The sequence below is a fragment of the Chlorocebus sabaeus genome, chromosome 9 (genome assembly GCF_047675955.1).
Source record: "Chlorocebus sabaeus isolate Y175 chromosome 9, mChlSab1.0.hap1, whole genome shotgun sequence".
NCBI lineage: Eukaryota > Metazoa > Chordata > Mammalia > Primates > Cercopithecidae > Chlorocebus > Chlorocebus sabaeus.
In genome coordinates this window covers 80,689,503-80,705,639 of record NC_132912.1, presented here as the reverse complement: position 1 = coordinate 80,705,639, position 16,137 = coordinate 80,689,503, and the positions used below count along the sequence as shown (strand labels likewise).

The 16,137-nt window shown below is 41.9% G+C and overlaps 1 protein-coding gene and 1 pseudogene across 1 annotated transcript in view; one reads left to right on the top strand and one right to left on the bottom strand.

Annotated features, from left to right (window-relative positions):
* CCDC6 (coiled-coil domain containing 6) overlaps window positions 1-577 on the bottom strand; it is a 114,905-nt gene extending 114,328 nt beyond the window's left edge. The window contains exon 1 of the mRNA XM_007963377.3: window positions 168-577. Within this exon, the coding sequence (XP_007961568.2) occupies window positions 168-470 (303 nt within the window). The 5' untranslated portion in view covers window positions 471-577. The remainder of the gene's footprint in view (window positions 1-167) is intronic.
* A 9,222-nt stretch (window positions 578-9,799) lies between these two features.
* On the top strand, window positions 9,800-11,221 carry LOC103216797 (keratin, type II cytoskeletal 8 pseudogene; annotated as a pseudogene).
* Window positions 11,222-16,137: the final 4,916 nt, after the last annotated feature.

Below are 16,137 nucleotides of genomic sequence, written 5' to 3'. Positions count from 1 at the left end.
AAAGACACCTCCCTCTCCTCCCGGAGGCGAGCAGGTCCCCGCAGGGAGTGTGCTCTCAGAGGGTTCCCGGGAATCTGGGGAAGACTGGGGGTTGCCTGGATTCGGGTGCAGCCCCTCCCGGGCCGGGCGGAGGTTGGCGCTGCGGCGCGCCCCCGGGGGGCACTCACGATGGTCACGCTGGCTTTGCGCAGGTCGCGGTTCTCCTCCTGCAGTGCCTTGCACTTCAGTTTGTAGGTCTCCAGCTCTATCTTCAGCACCTTGTTCTCTTGCTGCAGCGAGGCCAGGCGGTTGGTGAGCTCCTCCAGGCGGAACGGCGAGATGACAATGCCCCCCGACTTCCCACCGCCGCTGCCTCCCCCGCCGCCACCGCCGCCGCCCGAGGTCGACGAGCAGGACGACTGCATGGCGGCCGAGCTGCTGCTGTTGCCCCCCGCCCCGTCCGTGTCGCTCTCGCTGGCGCTGTCCGCCATGGCCGCGGCGGGCTGGGGAAAGGAGGAGGAGCAGCAGGGAGGCGGCGGCGGCGAAGGCCGGGCTGCGAATGAGTGGGCGCCGGGCGAGCACAGGGGAGCGCCGAGCTGAGCGCCTGGCACCAGGGCGCAGACTCGGAGCGGCGGCGAGAGAAAGAGAGGGCGCTTCCCGCTGCCAAGGGACCTCCTCTGCCAGAGAACAGAGACCCCGCCCGGGCTTGGGCAGTATTGCACTGGGGCTTGCTCCAGCCGGGCCGGGCGCGCTCGCTAGGCCGCCCAGCAGAGCTGGCTGAAAGCTTGGGGACCCGCCCGCCGCCGCCTGGTGACCACGGGCGGGCTGGGAACGCGCAGGCACTGCGGGTGCGGGAAAGCCAAGGACTGCCCCCGCACCACCAGCTCACCAGCCACACGTGTTCCAAGGGAGGGCCTATGAGCCCCCTGGTCTAAGCCCGCGGCCGCCCAGCCTCTTCCGGGCTCGCGCCCGCCCCAAGAAAAAAGAAACCTGATGCCCCACCAGCCTCGCAGGTGCCGGGGACACGTGGAAAGGTCAGCCGGGCTCCGGCGCCCATCCTCTACCGTGTTGTGGCCCCATCTTCCGCCGACTGTGTGTGCGCGTGTCTCCCTCTATCTGTTTCACACATACACGCAGTTTTATATTATCAAAAGCAAGGTGTTTTTGACTGGGAAGGCTTGGATAAACCTAAGAGAACAAAGTTCCTCTACAAGAGGCCAAGGAGGATGAAACAGCAGCAGCCACAGGCTAACCTTGTTAAGAAAGAATTTGCAGGAGAGACACACACCCCCTTTAATAACCTCATAAACCACACTGCGCTCAATTGTTTAAACAAGGTGCAACTGGTTTTTTTTTTTTTCTCTTTGCATTTTGCAAACATTTCCAGCACATGTCACGCAGTAGGATTAAGACAGTAACATTTATCTGATGAAGAAAAAAAAAAGGAAAGCGAAACACTTTTAGCAGAAGATTGAAACACCTCTTTAAGTGCCAATTTTTCAAAGTAACTGCGGACATAACATTATGCTATACAAATAGTAATGATTGAGTGGGAGTACAACATCACCCTTCTTTGCTATCCTCTTGCTCACTCCTAGAAAACTTTAGCATGTAAAAACAAAACAGTAATTACTACAAGGCGGTCTAATTCAGGGTTCTAGCTTTGCAGTTTAAGAAATTAAAAATCAAAAACTTTTATTCCCACTCCCTCTTCCCAAAGGCTTGCAGGCAATTGGCCCAGCAGGTGAGATGATTCTAAACACTTTGCCCTGTTGACACAAAACAGCTTTCACTTATGTATAAAAATTGGAAAGTGAAACTGACCAGACTAGTTTTATTACCCATGCTTAGTTAACATTAGAACAAACACATGGAAACAGAAAATAGAAAAAAAAAAAGTGTAATTTTGTTTTCTGTTGCGTTGAACTTTCTGAAAGATTTCTAAGGCGTTAGGAAGAAGGAAGAATGATTCTTATTCCCACTCCCTCGTTATCTTTAAACTTAAATTTGATCTCATGATTAAACAGTGATTCAATGGCTCTTGGAAACTGGCACCTCAGAATAAACTCGAAAACACCAAGTGTTCCAAATGACATCATCTTTCACCAAGATGGCTGCTTTCAGCAAACAGCTTAAATGCCAACAGCAACTAAACCCCCATTTCTCCCAGGTAGTTTAGCTTAGTGCTAGAGGGCTTCTGAACTCTGTCACTGTTTGTGTAGCAGGAGGGGGGAAAGGCTTGGCTTTGCTCTTGAGAAACATATAGGCAATCTAAATCATTCTGTTACAAGTGATCCAGTTTAATTTGCACTGAAACTTAGTTCTCTCACTTTTTTGGGATCTAGTACATGAGACAATCAGCTAGTTAAGTTGGAAACGGATTCTGGAAAGCTCACTTGAGGAATGAAATGGAAGAGTAAAGCTAGGAGGGAGCAGCACCACAGGGGGAAACAGATTTAACAACATTCTTTCCACTTTATTCAGCACTGTGATCGAATCTTAAGAGTCGGGCTGGCTGCCATACCTCACAAGTTTCTATTGTTCCCTATTCCATAGTATCTTAAAGCTTCCACTTTTGGAGCTTATTGCAACAGGAACATTCCTTCCAGGCAGAGCAGGGGGCAAATTAACTCTCCTAGCGTCACCACAAAACTAACCGCTTTGGAAAGGCGGACTCACACTGCTTCAAGTCAGCAGAGGGGTGGAGTTTGAAGCGCCTGGTTTTCTTAAAGGGCCCACGTCATGGTAAGCTTAAGAACGTAGTGGCCTTCAATAGGATTTGGAGGAAATTTGCATTTTGACATGGTACTTGTAGGTAGTAATCGTGTTTAGAAGACTTTAGGGAGAACCCATCTTCTAAAGCTTCCCTGCTGATACAGATGGGAATAAACTGGAGAATATTTTTTCACCGTGGTTTTTATTGTTATTGCAAAGCAGAAGCGTGTCTAATTTTCTATGTCTTGTAAAAGTGATTTCCCTTATACACAGATCATTTATCACAACACTGGTTCCGTAATAGCATTACAATGGAAACACCAGTTACAAAACCAATAATATCATTATAAAACTCCTTCTCAGCTTTCTAGGGGAAATGAATCAGAAGAACAAATAGTAGTATGTGCTACCTGGAGGAAGAAGGGACAGATTTAGGTAATCACCTCCTTTGGAGAAATAATGAAATTTAGCTTTGTCCTAAATTTAAGCTGCAAAAACACATGAACAAAGGAAAAGAATACCTTGTAGCCTAACTGCAAGGCACAACATCAAGATTTTTCTTTGTCTAATGCCATTTTTGCAAATGACTTACTCTATGGCCTTGGAACTTTAGTGTTTTCAACAATAAAATAAAATAATAATGGCATAAATCATAGAGCAATTTTGTTAATTTTTAATATCTATAAACAAATTGTTGTACATATCTAGTTACATTAATGTCAGATCTCAGTAATTTTATTCAAATTCTAAATGGATTTAGTTGTTGCAGGACTCACCATTACAGTTTTGAAAAGAATTAGGGTGAGCCGAGTATGAGCGGGATGTCACAGAGTGTCCGAATTTGGATAGAAACATAGAAGAATGTGTCCATGTAGCGTTATCATTTCTCCTTCTTTTTTTTTTTTTTTTTTTTTTTAAGAAACTAGGTTTCTCTGTGTTGACCAGTCTCGTCTTGAATTCCTGGCCTTGCACTCCTGGACTCAAGTGATCCTCCTGCCTTGGACTCTCAAAGTGTTGGGATGACAGGCCAGAGCCACTGTGCCCAGCCTAGGGCTATCATTTCTTGAAAGTAGTTGATAGTTTATTTATTTAATTACACCTTTAATTTAGAAGCTTTGTCTAGGTCTAGCAAGGCATTTCTGAACACTGACATTTGAGACTGGGTAATTTTTTGTTGTAGGGAGCTGTCCTGTGCATTGTAGGATGTTTAGCAGCATCCCTAGCCTCTACCTAGTAGATTCCAGTAGTATGTCAGCCAAAAATGTCTTCAGACATTGCCAAATATCCCCTGGGCTGCAAAATTGCCTCCAGTTTGAAACCACTGGGCTAGCAGTATAAAAGACAGCCCCATTTTGGAGTGGTTACACGTTGATTAGATACCACTGAGTCATCAAGAGAATTTGCTTCTCATTTTGTCTTCTCAGTGTCAATTAGACAAGAGATCCTGGGCCCAAACAACCATATCCACACTTTATACTATTGCTGTCTTTAGCCACTCTATTTCTTTTTTTTTTTTTTTCTTTTTGGAAACCAAGTTTCGCTCTATCGCCCAGGTTAGAGTGCAGTGGCACAATCTCTGCTCACTGCAACCTCCGCCTCCTGGGTTTAAGCAATTCTCCTGCCTCAGCCTCCAGAGTAGCTGGGACTACAGGCGCCAGCCACCACACCTGGCTAGTTTTTTGTATTTTTAGTAGAGACTAGGTTTCACCATGTTAGCCAGGCTGGTCTTGAACTCCTGACCTCAGGTGGTCCATCCACCTCAGCCTCCCAAAGTGGGGGGATTACAGACATGAGCCACCGTGCCCAGCCCAGTTACTCTATTTCTACAACATGCTTTTTCAATATTTTACACTTGTTAACATAAAACTAGCCTTGCACATGCAACATCTCAACTCGGCAAGAGATCATGACTACAAAATTAATTACATATCTCATCCCTGTGCTCCTGTTTTTATTCACTTATTATTGGTTCACAGGAATCAAATACAGATGACAGTCTAAAGAAATAAGCCATCAGCTAAAGTAAATCATTTGAGAAGTAAGAATAGCAGACTGGGGGTGGTGGCTCACACCTGTAATCTCAGCACTTTGGGAGGCTAAGACAGGCAGATCACCTGAGGTCAGGAGTTTGAGACCAGCCTGACCAACACTGGAAACCCCATCTCTACTAAAAATACAAAATTAGCCGGGTGTGGTGGTGCATGCCTGTAATCCCAGCTACTCAGGAGGCTGAGGCAGGACAATCGCTTGAACCCAGGAGGTGGAGGTTGCGGTGAGCTGAGATTGCGCCCCTGCACTCCAGCCTGGGCAACAAGAGTGAAACTCAGTCTCAAAAAAATAAAACAAAACAAAACAAAACAAAATACATATGATTTATGGGTCTGGAGCTTTGGCAGTCAGTAATATCTAAAACTTTCCCTGACCCAGAACATCTAGAATTGCTGACCAGGAAATGCTGCTTTAATCCTATTCAATACACAGCAGAGCTCAAAGAAAGTAAAGAGAAATCCCAGGCTCCAGTAGCAAAGAGGAAAATGAAACAACGCAAATGTCCACCTATAATATAAATCCTGTTGTGTTTGTTCAATGGAATAATAACAGTAATGAGAATGAACAAACTGTGGCTACATGAAACAACATGAGTGAGTCTTACAAACATAATTATAAGCAAAGGAAGCCAGACACAAAAGAGTATATGCTGTATAATTGCATTTATATGCAGTTCAAAAATAAGCAAAGTTCATCTATGGTGTTAGATGTCTGAATAATGATTCTTGTTGGAAGAAGACAGTGATTGGAAGAATCCTAACAGGTTTCTAGTAATGTTCTTTTTCTTCAGCTGAGATCTTGTCGCATAGGAATGTTCCGCCATGAAAAGATGTTGAGCTCTATACTTATGATTGGTGTACCTTTCTGTATATACATTATATGTCATTAAAATGTATGTATGGAAAAAGGGGAAGAGATAACCAAAAACCAAAGATGTAAACCTGGCAGCTAAAACTTGGGCAACAGGGTCGGGCACGGTGGCTCATGCCTGTAATCTCAGCACTTTGGGAGGCCAAGGCGGGTGGATCGCCTGAGATCAGGAGTTCGAGACCAACCTGACCAATATGGCGAAACCTCGTCTCTATTAAAAATACAAAAATTAGCCAGGTGTGGTAGCATGCGCCTGTAGTTCTAGCTACTTGGGAGGCTGAGGCAGAAGAATTGCTTGAACCCAGGAGGCGAAAGCTGCAATGAGCCAAGATCGCGCCACTCCATCTTAAAAAAAAAAAAACAAAAACACTTGGGTAACAGCATTGTGGGTTTTATTAAACATGGAGTTTTAGTTTAATGTCCACCAAGAGGAGAACTTGAGGCCTTGGAGACATACAAGAAAAGAAGATTTAACTAAGACATACACGGAATGCTGGAACCATCAAAAAGCTACACCCACACCAAAAGGCTGAACTAGAGGGAAAAATCTCCATACCAACAAACAGGTAGAAAACAATGAAGCTTGTTTGCCTTAAACAGAATTCAGAGTTTTGTTTCTTTTTTAAAAAATGTCTCTTTAGAAAATTATAACCCAGACCTAAGCCTGATGAAGTTAGACGGTTCACATACATACTTCGTACTACCTACATGGTCCAGAATTTTCCAAGATGGCATCTTATTTTGAAGGTTGACCTGAAATGGAAACTCTAGGTGACAGAAATGTTCAGTATCTTTTTTTTTTTCTGAGATGGAGTCTTGCTCTGTCATCAGGCTGGATTACAGTGGCATAATCTCAGCTCACTGCAACCTCTGCTTCCTGGGTCAAGCGATTCTCCTGCCTCAGGCTCCTGAGTAGCTGGGACTACAGGTGTGCACCACCACATCCAGCTAATTTTTATACTTTTAGTAGAGACGGGGTTTCACCATGTTGGCCAGGATGGTCTTGATCTCTTGACCTCATGATCCGCCCACCTCGGTCTCCGAAAGTGCTGGGATTACGGGTGTGAGCCACTGCACCTGGCCAGAAATTTTCAGTATCTTGACTGTGGGGATGGTTACACAAATGTACATATTTGTCAAATCTCCTCATACGTAAAGAGTGAATTGTGTTCTATGTAAAATATCACTGAAAAAAATAAACAGACTTTAAAATAGTTGGTGCTGGAATGGTACTATACTTGGTACACCTAGCAGAGGCAAACACAGATTCACTAAGGAAGGACATAGTTTCAAAACGAAATGGGATTACAATGGAAAATTGTAAAACACACAGAAATAATCCGTTTTTGAACAAAAATTAGCAAATAGTAAATAGTAGAATTATGTCCCACAACTTCAATCAATACAAGTGTTGGATAGACCTGGATTGGGAAAATTAAATATGTTTAAAATAATTAGAGCTATAAAAGAAGGAGTAGAAAATATAGAAAAGAAAACACAGTCGAAATTAAAAACAAAACAGTCAGATTACAAACAAACCAAATAGAGCACCTAGAAGTTAAAAATATAGTATATTAAAACCCACTTTGAAGCTATTTGAAAAAGCTAGCTTTATTTTGTTTCCTGCAGCAAAAAAGAAAACACACCAGAGGAATTGTGCAATGGGGATTAGCACTTGAACTGGCTATTTGTAAGCAGGAGTTAAGAAAGCAGGAGTTAGCCAGGTGCTGCGGCTCATGCCTGTAATTCCAGCACTTTGGGAGGCTGAGGCAGGCAGATCACGAAGCCAGGAGTTTCAGACCAGCCTGACAAACATGGTGAAACCCGTCTCTACTAAAAACACAAAAATCAGCCAGGCATGGTGGTGGCGCCTGTAATCACAGCTACTCAGGAGGCTGAGGCAGGAGAATTGCTTGAACCTTGGAGGCAGAGGTTGCAGTGAGCTGAGTTCGTGCCATTGCACTCCAGCCTGGGTGACAAGAGCGAAACTCCATCTAAAAAAAAAAAAAAAAAAAAAAAAAGCAGGGGTCAGTTCTGGGCCAGATGCTGTCAAGAAATGGAGGAAATTTGGTGATTTAGTAACTTGATAAGTATCAGGAGTATTAAAGGAGGGCCAGAGGTATCACTGGCAAAAGAGCAGTAGTCACTTATATTAGTCAAAAGTGAGAAACTTAGTCATTTTTGTAGTTGCAAAGTGTCTTTTCTGTTTTGCTCTAACCATTGACATGAAGTATCTTTATATAGACATTTTCTATTCTGTTAGCATTGTTTTATTTGAGTTAGGAATATCATGATCTAGCTAGCAGCTGCTAGTTAGGCAGTTTTTAATTTTATCACATGATTAAAATTTTAACCCCTTGAGGGGTAAATTAATCAGCAAATTAGCTGAAGAGAGAATTAGCAAAATTGAAGTTAGATCTGAGGAAATTAGAATGTAGCACAAAGACTTACAGAGACGGAAAATTAAGAACAGATGAGAGACTCAGAGGATAGAGCAACAAGGTCCAACATGCATATAATAGGCATTCAGGAATAAGAGAACAAAGAGAAAGAAAGGAGCGGCAATATTTAAAGTGATAACATCTGAGAACTTTCCAGAATTGATAGACGATGTGAATGCTCATGTTCAAGAGGTACAATGAGAATGCAATAGAACAAATACAAATAAAACTGCATTGACAATATTTAAGCATATACTGGTAAAATCTGTACACCAAACCCCCACAGCACACAATTTACCTATTTAGCAAACCTGCACATGTACCCCCGAAACCAAAATAAAAGTTAAAAATATTTGCTGGCTGGGCATGGTGGCTCATTCCTGTAATTCCAGAATTCTGGGAGGCCAAGGTGGGCAGATCACTTGAGGTCAGGGGTTCCAGACCAGCCTGGCCAACCTTGTCTCTGCTAAAAATTCAAAAATTAGCTGGGTGTGGTGGCAGGTGCCTGTAATCTCAGCTACTCAGGAGGCTGAGGCAGGCGAATTGCTTGAACCCAGGAGGTGGAGATTTCAGTGAGCCAAGATTTCACCACTGCTCTCCAGACTCAATGACAGAGAGAGATCCCATCTCAAAAAACAACAAAAAAAGAAAGTTTATAGAAATTACTAAAATTTATCGGGAAGCACAAACTGTAATTAAACCTATTAAAACCTACCTATTAAAACACAGAAATGATTAAACTGGAAAAAAAAATATTCAGTCATGTGTTTTACAAGACTTAAAAGACACTAAAACCAAAACCTTGGAAAATTTGAAAGTAAAAGAATGAAAAATATATATTATGCAAATACCTACCAAAAAAAAACCCTAGAGAAGCCCTAATAAAATAAGTTCCTCAAAGAAATTAAAAAAAAAAAATCACTGTGATATAAGAAAGGGTAGACATCTAATAATTCAAAAAATAACCAGGGAAAATATAACAATTCTAAGTTTTTAAACACCTGTTAATATAGCCTCAAATATATAATATATATAAATATATAAAATTAACAGTATTATACGAATAAGTTGACAAATCCACAATTATTGTAGGTGATCATAGCAGTTTTCCATTGAAAAATCAAAGAAAAATTTAAAAGCATGTGGATGATTTGCACACTATTAACAAGCTTGATCTAATATACATATATAGAATTGCACCCAACAGTTATAGATAAAACATTTTATTCAGGCACACAATATACCAAAACTGACAATGAACTTGGGCCACAAAGGAGGTCCCAGCGGAGAATCCCTTATATGTATTAGGCATGTACCCTGTGCCAAACTAAATGCTTTAGCACTTTATATATATAATATGGAACAATACAACATTATATATAAAATTTAATCCTCACAACAACCCTACTTGGGTGGGCACTATTGTTATCCCCATTTTAAAGACGAGAAAACTCAAGCTAGAAGAAATTAAGAAAATTGCTGAAGTTTATCAACCGATAAATTGGAAGATGGGGTTCAACTAGCACAATCTACAGATGTGCACCTTTTAGAAAAAGATTTTAAAGATACACACAAGCACATAGTCTCAACACCCTGAATTAACAAGTTTAACCATTTAGTTGTATTTCCTAGAATCTTTTCCTTCTTTCTAAAAGATATACCACACTTGACCAAGAAGCAGCTTTTCTGCTCCTTCTGGGATCGCCGTCTGGTTTGGCCCACCTGCCTCTACTCCTGCCTCCACCATGTCCATCAGGGTGACCCAGAAGTCCTGCAAGATGTCCACCTCTGACCCTCGGGCCTTCAGCAGCCAGTCCTACACGAGTGGGCCCTGTGCCCCGCATCAGCTCCTTGAGCTTCTCCGGAGTGGACAGTAGCAGCTTTCGCGATGGCCGGGGCAGCAGCTATGGTGGGGCCAGCGTCATGAAAGGCATCACCACAGTCGCAGTCAACCAGAGCCTGCTGAGTCCCCTTGTCCTGGAGGTGGACCCCAACATCCAGGTGGTGAGCACCCAGGAGAAGGAGCAGATCAAGACCCTCAATAACAGGTTTGCCTCTTTCATAGACAAGGTACGGTTCCTGGAGTAGCAGAACAAGATGTTGGAGACCAAGAGGAGCCTCCTGCAGCAGCAGAAGACCGCTGAGAGCAACATGCCCAACATGTTCCAGGGCTACTTCAACAACCTTAGGTGGCAGCTGGAGACTCTGGGCCAGGAGAAGCTGAAGTTGGAGGGGGAGCTTGGCAACATGCAAGGGCTGGTGGAGGACTTTAAGAACAAATATGAAGATGAGATCAATAAGCGTACAGAGATGGAAAGTGAATTTGTCCTCATCAGGAAGGATGTGGATGAAGCTAACATGAACAAGATAGATCTGGAGTCTCACCCACTGATGAGATCAACTTCCTCAGGCAGCTGTATGAAGAGGAGATCCAGGAGCTGCAGTCCCAGATCTCGGACACATCTGTAGTGCTGTCCATGGACAACAGCCGCTCCCTGGACATGGACAGCATCATCACTGAGGTCAAGGCACAGCGCGAGGAGCTCGCCAACTGCAGCGGAGCTGAGGCTGAGAGCATGTATCAGATCAAGTATGAGGAGCTGCAATGTTGGCTGGGAAGCAGGGGGATGACCTGCGGCGCACAGAGACTGAGATCTCTGAGATGAACCGGAACATCAGCCGGCTCCAGGCTGAGATTGAGGGCATCAAAGGCCAGAGGGCTTCCCTGGAGGATGCCATGGCCGATGCTGAGCAGCGTGGAGAGCTGGCCATCAAAGATGCCAACGCCAAGCTGTCCGAGCTGGAGGCCGCCCTGCAGCGAGCCAAGCAAGATACGGCATGGCAGCTGCGTGAGTACCAGGAGCTGATGAACGTCAAGCTGGCCCTGGACATCGAGATCGCCACCTGCAGAAAGCTGCTGGAGGGCGAGGAGAGCCGGCTAGAGTCTGGGATGCAGAACATGAATATTCATAGGAAGACCACCAGCAGCTTTGCAGGTGATCTGAGCTCGGCCTATGGGGGCTTCGCAATCCCCGGCCTCAGCTACTGCCTGGGTTCCAGCTTTGGCCCTGGCGCGGACTCTAGCTCCTTCAGCCGTGGTTGTGAAGAAGATCGAGCCCCGCGATGGGAAGCTCGTGTCCGAGTCCTCTGACGTTCTGTCCAAGTGACAGCTGCGGCAGCCCCTCTCAGCCTACCCTTTCTGCGCTGCCCCAGAGCCTGGGAAGGAGGCCACTGTGCAGGGGAGCACAGGGAACAGGAGACCTACCTGAGGCTCAGCCCTAGCCCTCCGCCCACCGGCGGGGGAGTTTACTGCCTGGGGGCCTCGATTGCCCATGCCTCCAGCTACAAAATAATTCAATTGCTTATTTTTATTTTTATTTTTTGGTCCAAAATAAAACCTCAGCTAGTTCTGCCAACTGTTTAAAAAAAAAAAAAAAAAAAAAAGATATAGCACACTTACAGTCAAGTCGCCTTTGACAACCTCTCACAGTTTTCCTCCCAATGCCTTTTCTCCATGGTGGGTATATATCCTTCAAGTTTACATTTTATATATTTTTAATAACCATTGCCACCATTAGAATTATACAATATTGCTTTGATGAGTATGGACATGTAAATGTGTACATATGTATGGTATAAATTTTAATAGTTATATGGAGAACATAGGGTGGGGCATTTTGAGTAGGAAAAAAATAGCTTATGATATAAACCAAAAACAGTGAGAAATTTAGTGAGGCTAGAACATAAGCTGTGTGAGAGCAAGTGTCTAGAGACATAAATTGGGACCAGATTTAAAGCATTTTTTTTTTAATACCACAGTAACAATATTGGACTTTACCTTGTAGGAATAAGAAGAGTTATTTTTTCTTTCTAAGGAAGAAAGTGGTGTATTCAGATACTTTTAAGTAAAATAGAGACATCATAATGTCTTATCTCAAATAATGTTCCTGTATAACATAATACAATTATTATCCATAATACAATTAATAGTAATTTCCTTAATATAATAAAATATCCTTTTGATATCAAAATTTCCTCAATTATCTCCAGCATGTCTTCTGAAACTGGTTTATTCAAATCATGTTCTAATCAAATACCACACATTGCATTGCAATTGGTTCATCTCTTCAATCCCTTTTGTTTTAATAAAGCCCCCCATCACTCTTTTCATATCATTAAAATGCTGAAGACACTTACAGAACATCTCACTTCTAGATTTTCCCCAATTTTTCCTTTTGATATTGTTTTAACTCTTTCCTCTGCCCTTTGTATTTCCTACAAAACAGAATTTAGGTTTAAAGCTTGTTTTGATTCAGGTTAAATATTTTTAGCAAGAATACTTGATAGGTGATGGTGTGTTCTCCACATTGTAATACATCAGGAAGTACATGATATCTGGTTGTTGACTAAAAATGGTTGCTAAGATTAATCACTGAGTTAAGCATTACAGGTCTCACCATTGCACTGTTGTAGTTTATGTTCTTCTCCCAGCAAGTAATCTTTGGGGTGATGACTTGGCATTGGATACATTGTCATCCTGTCTCTCCTTATCACTTGACCAATGGCTCTGCCATACATTGGTGATCCTAGTTTCAATCACTAATTTCTTTTTTTTTTTTTTTTGAGACGGAGTTTTGCTCTTGTTGTCCAAGCTGAAGTGCAATGGCTCAATCTCGGCTCACTGCAACCTCTGCCTCCTAAATTCAAGCAATTCTCCTGCCTCAGCCTCCCCAGTAGTCGGGATTACAGGCATGCACTACCACACCCAGCTAATTTTGTATTTTTAGTAGAAACGGGGTTTCTCCGTGTTGGGCAGGCTGGTCTTGAACTCCTGACCTCAGGTGATCTGCCTGCCTTGGTCTCCCAAAGTGTTGGGATTACAGGCTCACGCCTCAATCAGTAATTTCTTTAGGGGTTACAAAACGGTAATTTTCTAGTTTTGTTACTTCTTCTAGATGTATTTGCTGTCATTCCTTTGTAAAGTAGAGCCTTTTCTTATTAGCTGTGATTATTTAGTTGCCCTGATATATAAATCTTACTAAAAAAATACTTAGTTATAAATACTTAAATAAATACTTATAGGACATATACGACCGGGCTATTTTGCCTCTGCAAAGAACCACAATGAAACTTTCTGATCATAATGCAATTGAATGAGAAATCATTAATAAAAATGCCTGAAATAATATTTATGTTTAGATATTTAAAATAGGTTCTAAATAAATTGTGGGTCAAAAGCAAATTGAACATGAAAATTGACCGATATTTATAAAAATAATAAGCTTAAACAAAGTAACAAAATACCAGACAAACAATGAGATTCAGAAAAAAAAAAAAAGGGAAAACAACTATAAGCAATTTTACACCAAGAAATTAAAAAAATTTAGACACAATGTACAACTTTTTAAGAAAAAATAATTTACCAAGAACAAGTAAAACACTTGAATATAACTATTGAATTAATTTAATCAGAAGTTTAAAATGTTCCTCCACGAAAAACACTGTCCACTGAGGTCAGAAAGATTTATGACAGAGTGCTACTGAACAATTAAAGAACAAATAATACTTGCCTTGTGCAAACTGTTCCAGAGAATAGAAAACAAGGCAATAACCCACAGCTATTTTATGAAAATAATATAAATCTAATACTAAAAACAGACAAGGGCAGTGTGAAAAAAATTAAAGGCTATTAAACTGCTAACTATTCACCAGAATTGTTCTCTCTTTTTTGGGGCATGCAATAAAACAATATTTCTTAATCTTCTTTATAGTCAGATGTGGGCATGTGACAATGTTATATTGTAATAAGTGGAAGTGATGTATCCCACTGACAAAATATAGAGCATAAAAAATTCCAGCCACAGTCCTCCAGGCTCTTCTCCTTTATGACTGACTGTAATGGTGACCCTCAAGGCCACCACAGAAGACACAAATTCAAGATGGCAGAGCCCCAGACTGTGTCCCTGAGAAACCACATGCAGCAGATATTTACATTTCATATAACTGACAAACGATTAAGATCCAGAGTATGAAAACAACTCTTATAAGTGAGGAAAAAAAAAATTGAGAAGACAAAGAATATTGATCAGATAATTCAGTAAAAGTAAAACAAAAAACAAAAAAAAACCAAACAGATGGCCAATAAAGAAATGCCAAAGTGCTCAATCTCACTAGTAACCACTGAACTCTAATGCAATACTGCAGTGAGATAACCTTGCTAAATTTTGTTTAGTAACAAAATTTATATGTGACGATAACAAGTGTTAGTGAGACTAGGAAGAAACAAGAATTATTTTCTTTGTTTTTTTTTTTTTTTGGTTTTTTTTTTTTTTTGAGATGGAGTCAGGCTCTGTCACCCAGGCTGGGGTGCAGTGGCGCGATCTCGGCTCAGTGCAACCTCTGCCTTCCAGGTTCAAGCAATTCCTTGCCTCGGCCTCCAGAGTAGCTGGGATTACAGGCGCCTGCCACCGCGCCTGGCTAATTTTTGTATTTTTAGTAGAGACGGGGTTTCACCATCTTGGCCAGGCTGGTCTTGAACCCCTGACCTCATGATCCACCCGCCTTAGTCTCCCAAAGTGCTAGGATTACAGGCGTGAGCCACCGCGCATGGCCAAGAACTCTTTTCTTTCATTCACTGATGGTAGAGGCATAAATTGGAGAATAATTTAGTAAAATCTAATAAAGTTAAAATAAATTATTTCTTATATTCCAGCAAGTCCATTCTTTGGTATACGTTCTAGAAAACAATCACATATGTGCACAAGAAACATTGACAAGAATCTTTGCAGAATTTTATCTTTGCATAAAGAGCAAAGCGTAGAAACAAAAAAACACCAGCAAGAGAATGGCTAAATACAGATATACTATATAGCAAGAAAACTAAATTCTCTTAAGTAATATGTATGAACCTGGATAATTCTCAAAAACATTATGTTAAAGGTAACACAGAACAAGTAGCAGAAGCATAGTACAGAAGATATGCCTTACACAAAGTTCAAAAGCAGGCAAACCAATCATTGTGAGTACTTATATATGTAACCATGTAAAGGCATACATAATGATAAACACCAAATTCAGGATAGTGGTTGCCTTTAGAAAGGGAAAAAAGTTGTATGGCCATATCACCCTGAATGTGTGATCTTGTTTGAGAGCAGAAGGTAATCAGGGTTGGAACTGGTTAGTACTTGTATTGCAGGAATGAAGAAAGATGAAAACAGGGAACTTCAACTGAGTCTGTAATGTTTTCTTTTTTTTTTTTTCCTTTTTATTTTGAGGTGGAATCTCCTTCTGTTGCCCAGGGTGGAGTGCAATGGCATGATCTCAGTTCACTGCAACCTCTGTCTCCCGGGTTCAAGCGATTCTCCTGCCTCAGCCTCCTGAGGAGCTGGGATTACAGGCACACACCACTGTGCCCAGCTAATTTTGTATATTTTTAGTAGAGATGGGGTTTCACCATGTTGGCCAAGCTGGTCTCGAACCCCTGACCTCATAATCTGCTTGCCTCGGCCTCCCAAAGTGCTGGGATTACAGGCGTGAGCCACCGTGCCTGGCCAAAGTTTTATTTTTAAAAATAAGTGTATGAAGGACCTCATATAAATATAACGAAATGTTAAGATTTGACAAGGCTAGATCATATATTTTAAGGTGTTCAATAATTTTTTGTATGTTTAAAATGCAGTTGATCCCATTATTTATGGATGCAACATTCATTAATTTGCTTACCTGCTAAAATTTATTTGTAACTCCCAAGTCAATACCCATTGCACTTTTGCAACATTTGCAGATATGAACAGAGTGGTGAAAAAATTGTCACCCAATATGTACATTCTTACCTGAATCAGAACGAGATGATACTCTGCCTTCTTACTTTAGCTCTCATACTGTGAAAAATGTCCTTTCCACAGTCTGTTTAGCACTACATTGCTATCGTTTGGATGTTTGTTCTGATGCAGGGCAGGTGAGTCCCCAAATTGGAGGTTATCATGGGAAGGTTCCTGGCTTCACTCAGGAAATAATTGATTGGTGTTAGACAGCAACTTATATTGGAGCGGCAGTGTACAGCAGCAGCAGAGAAACTGCTACT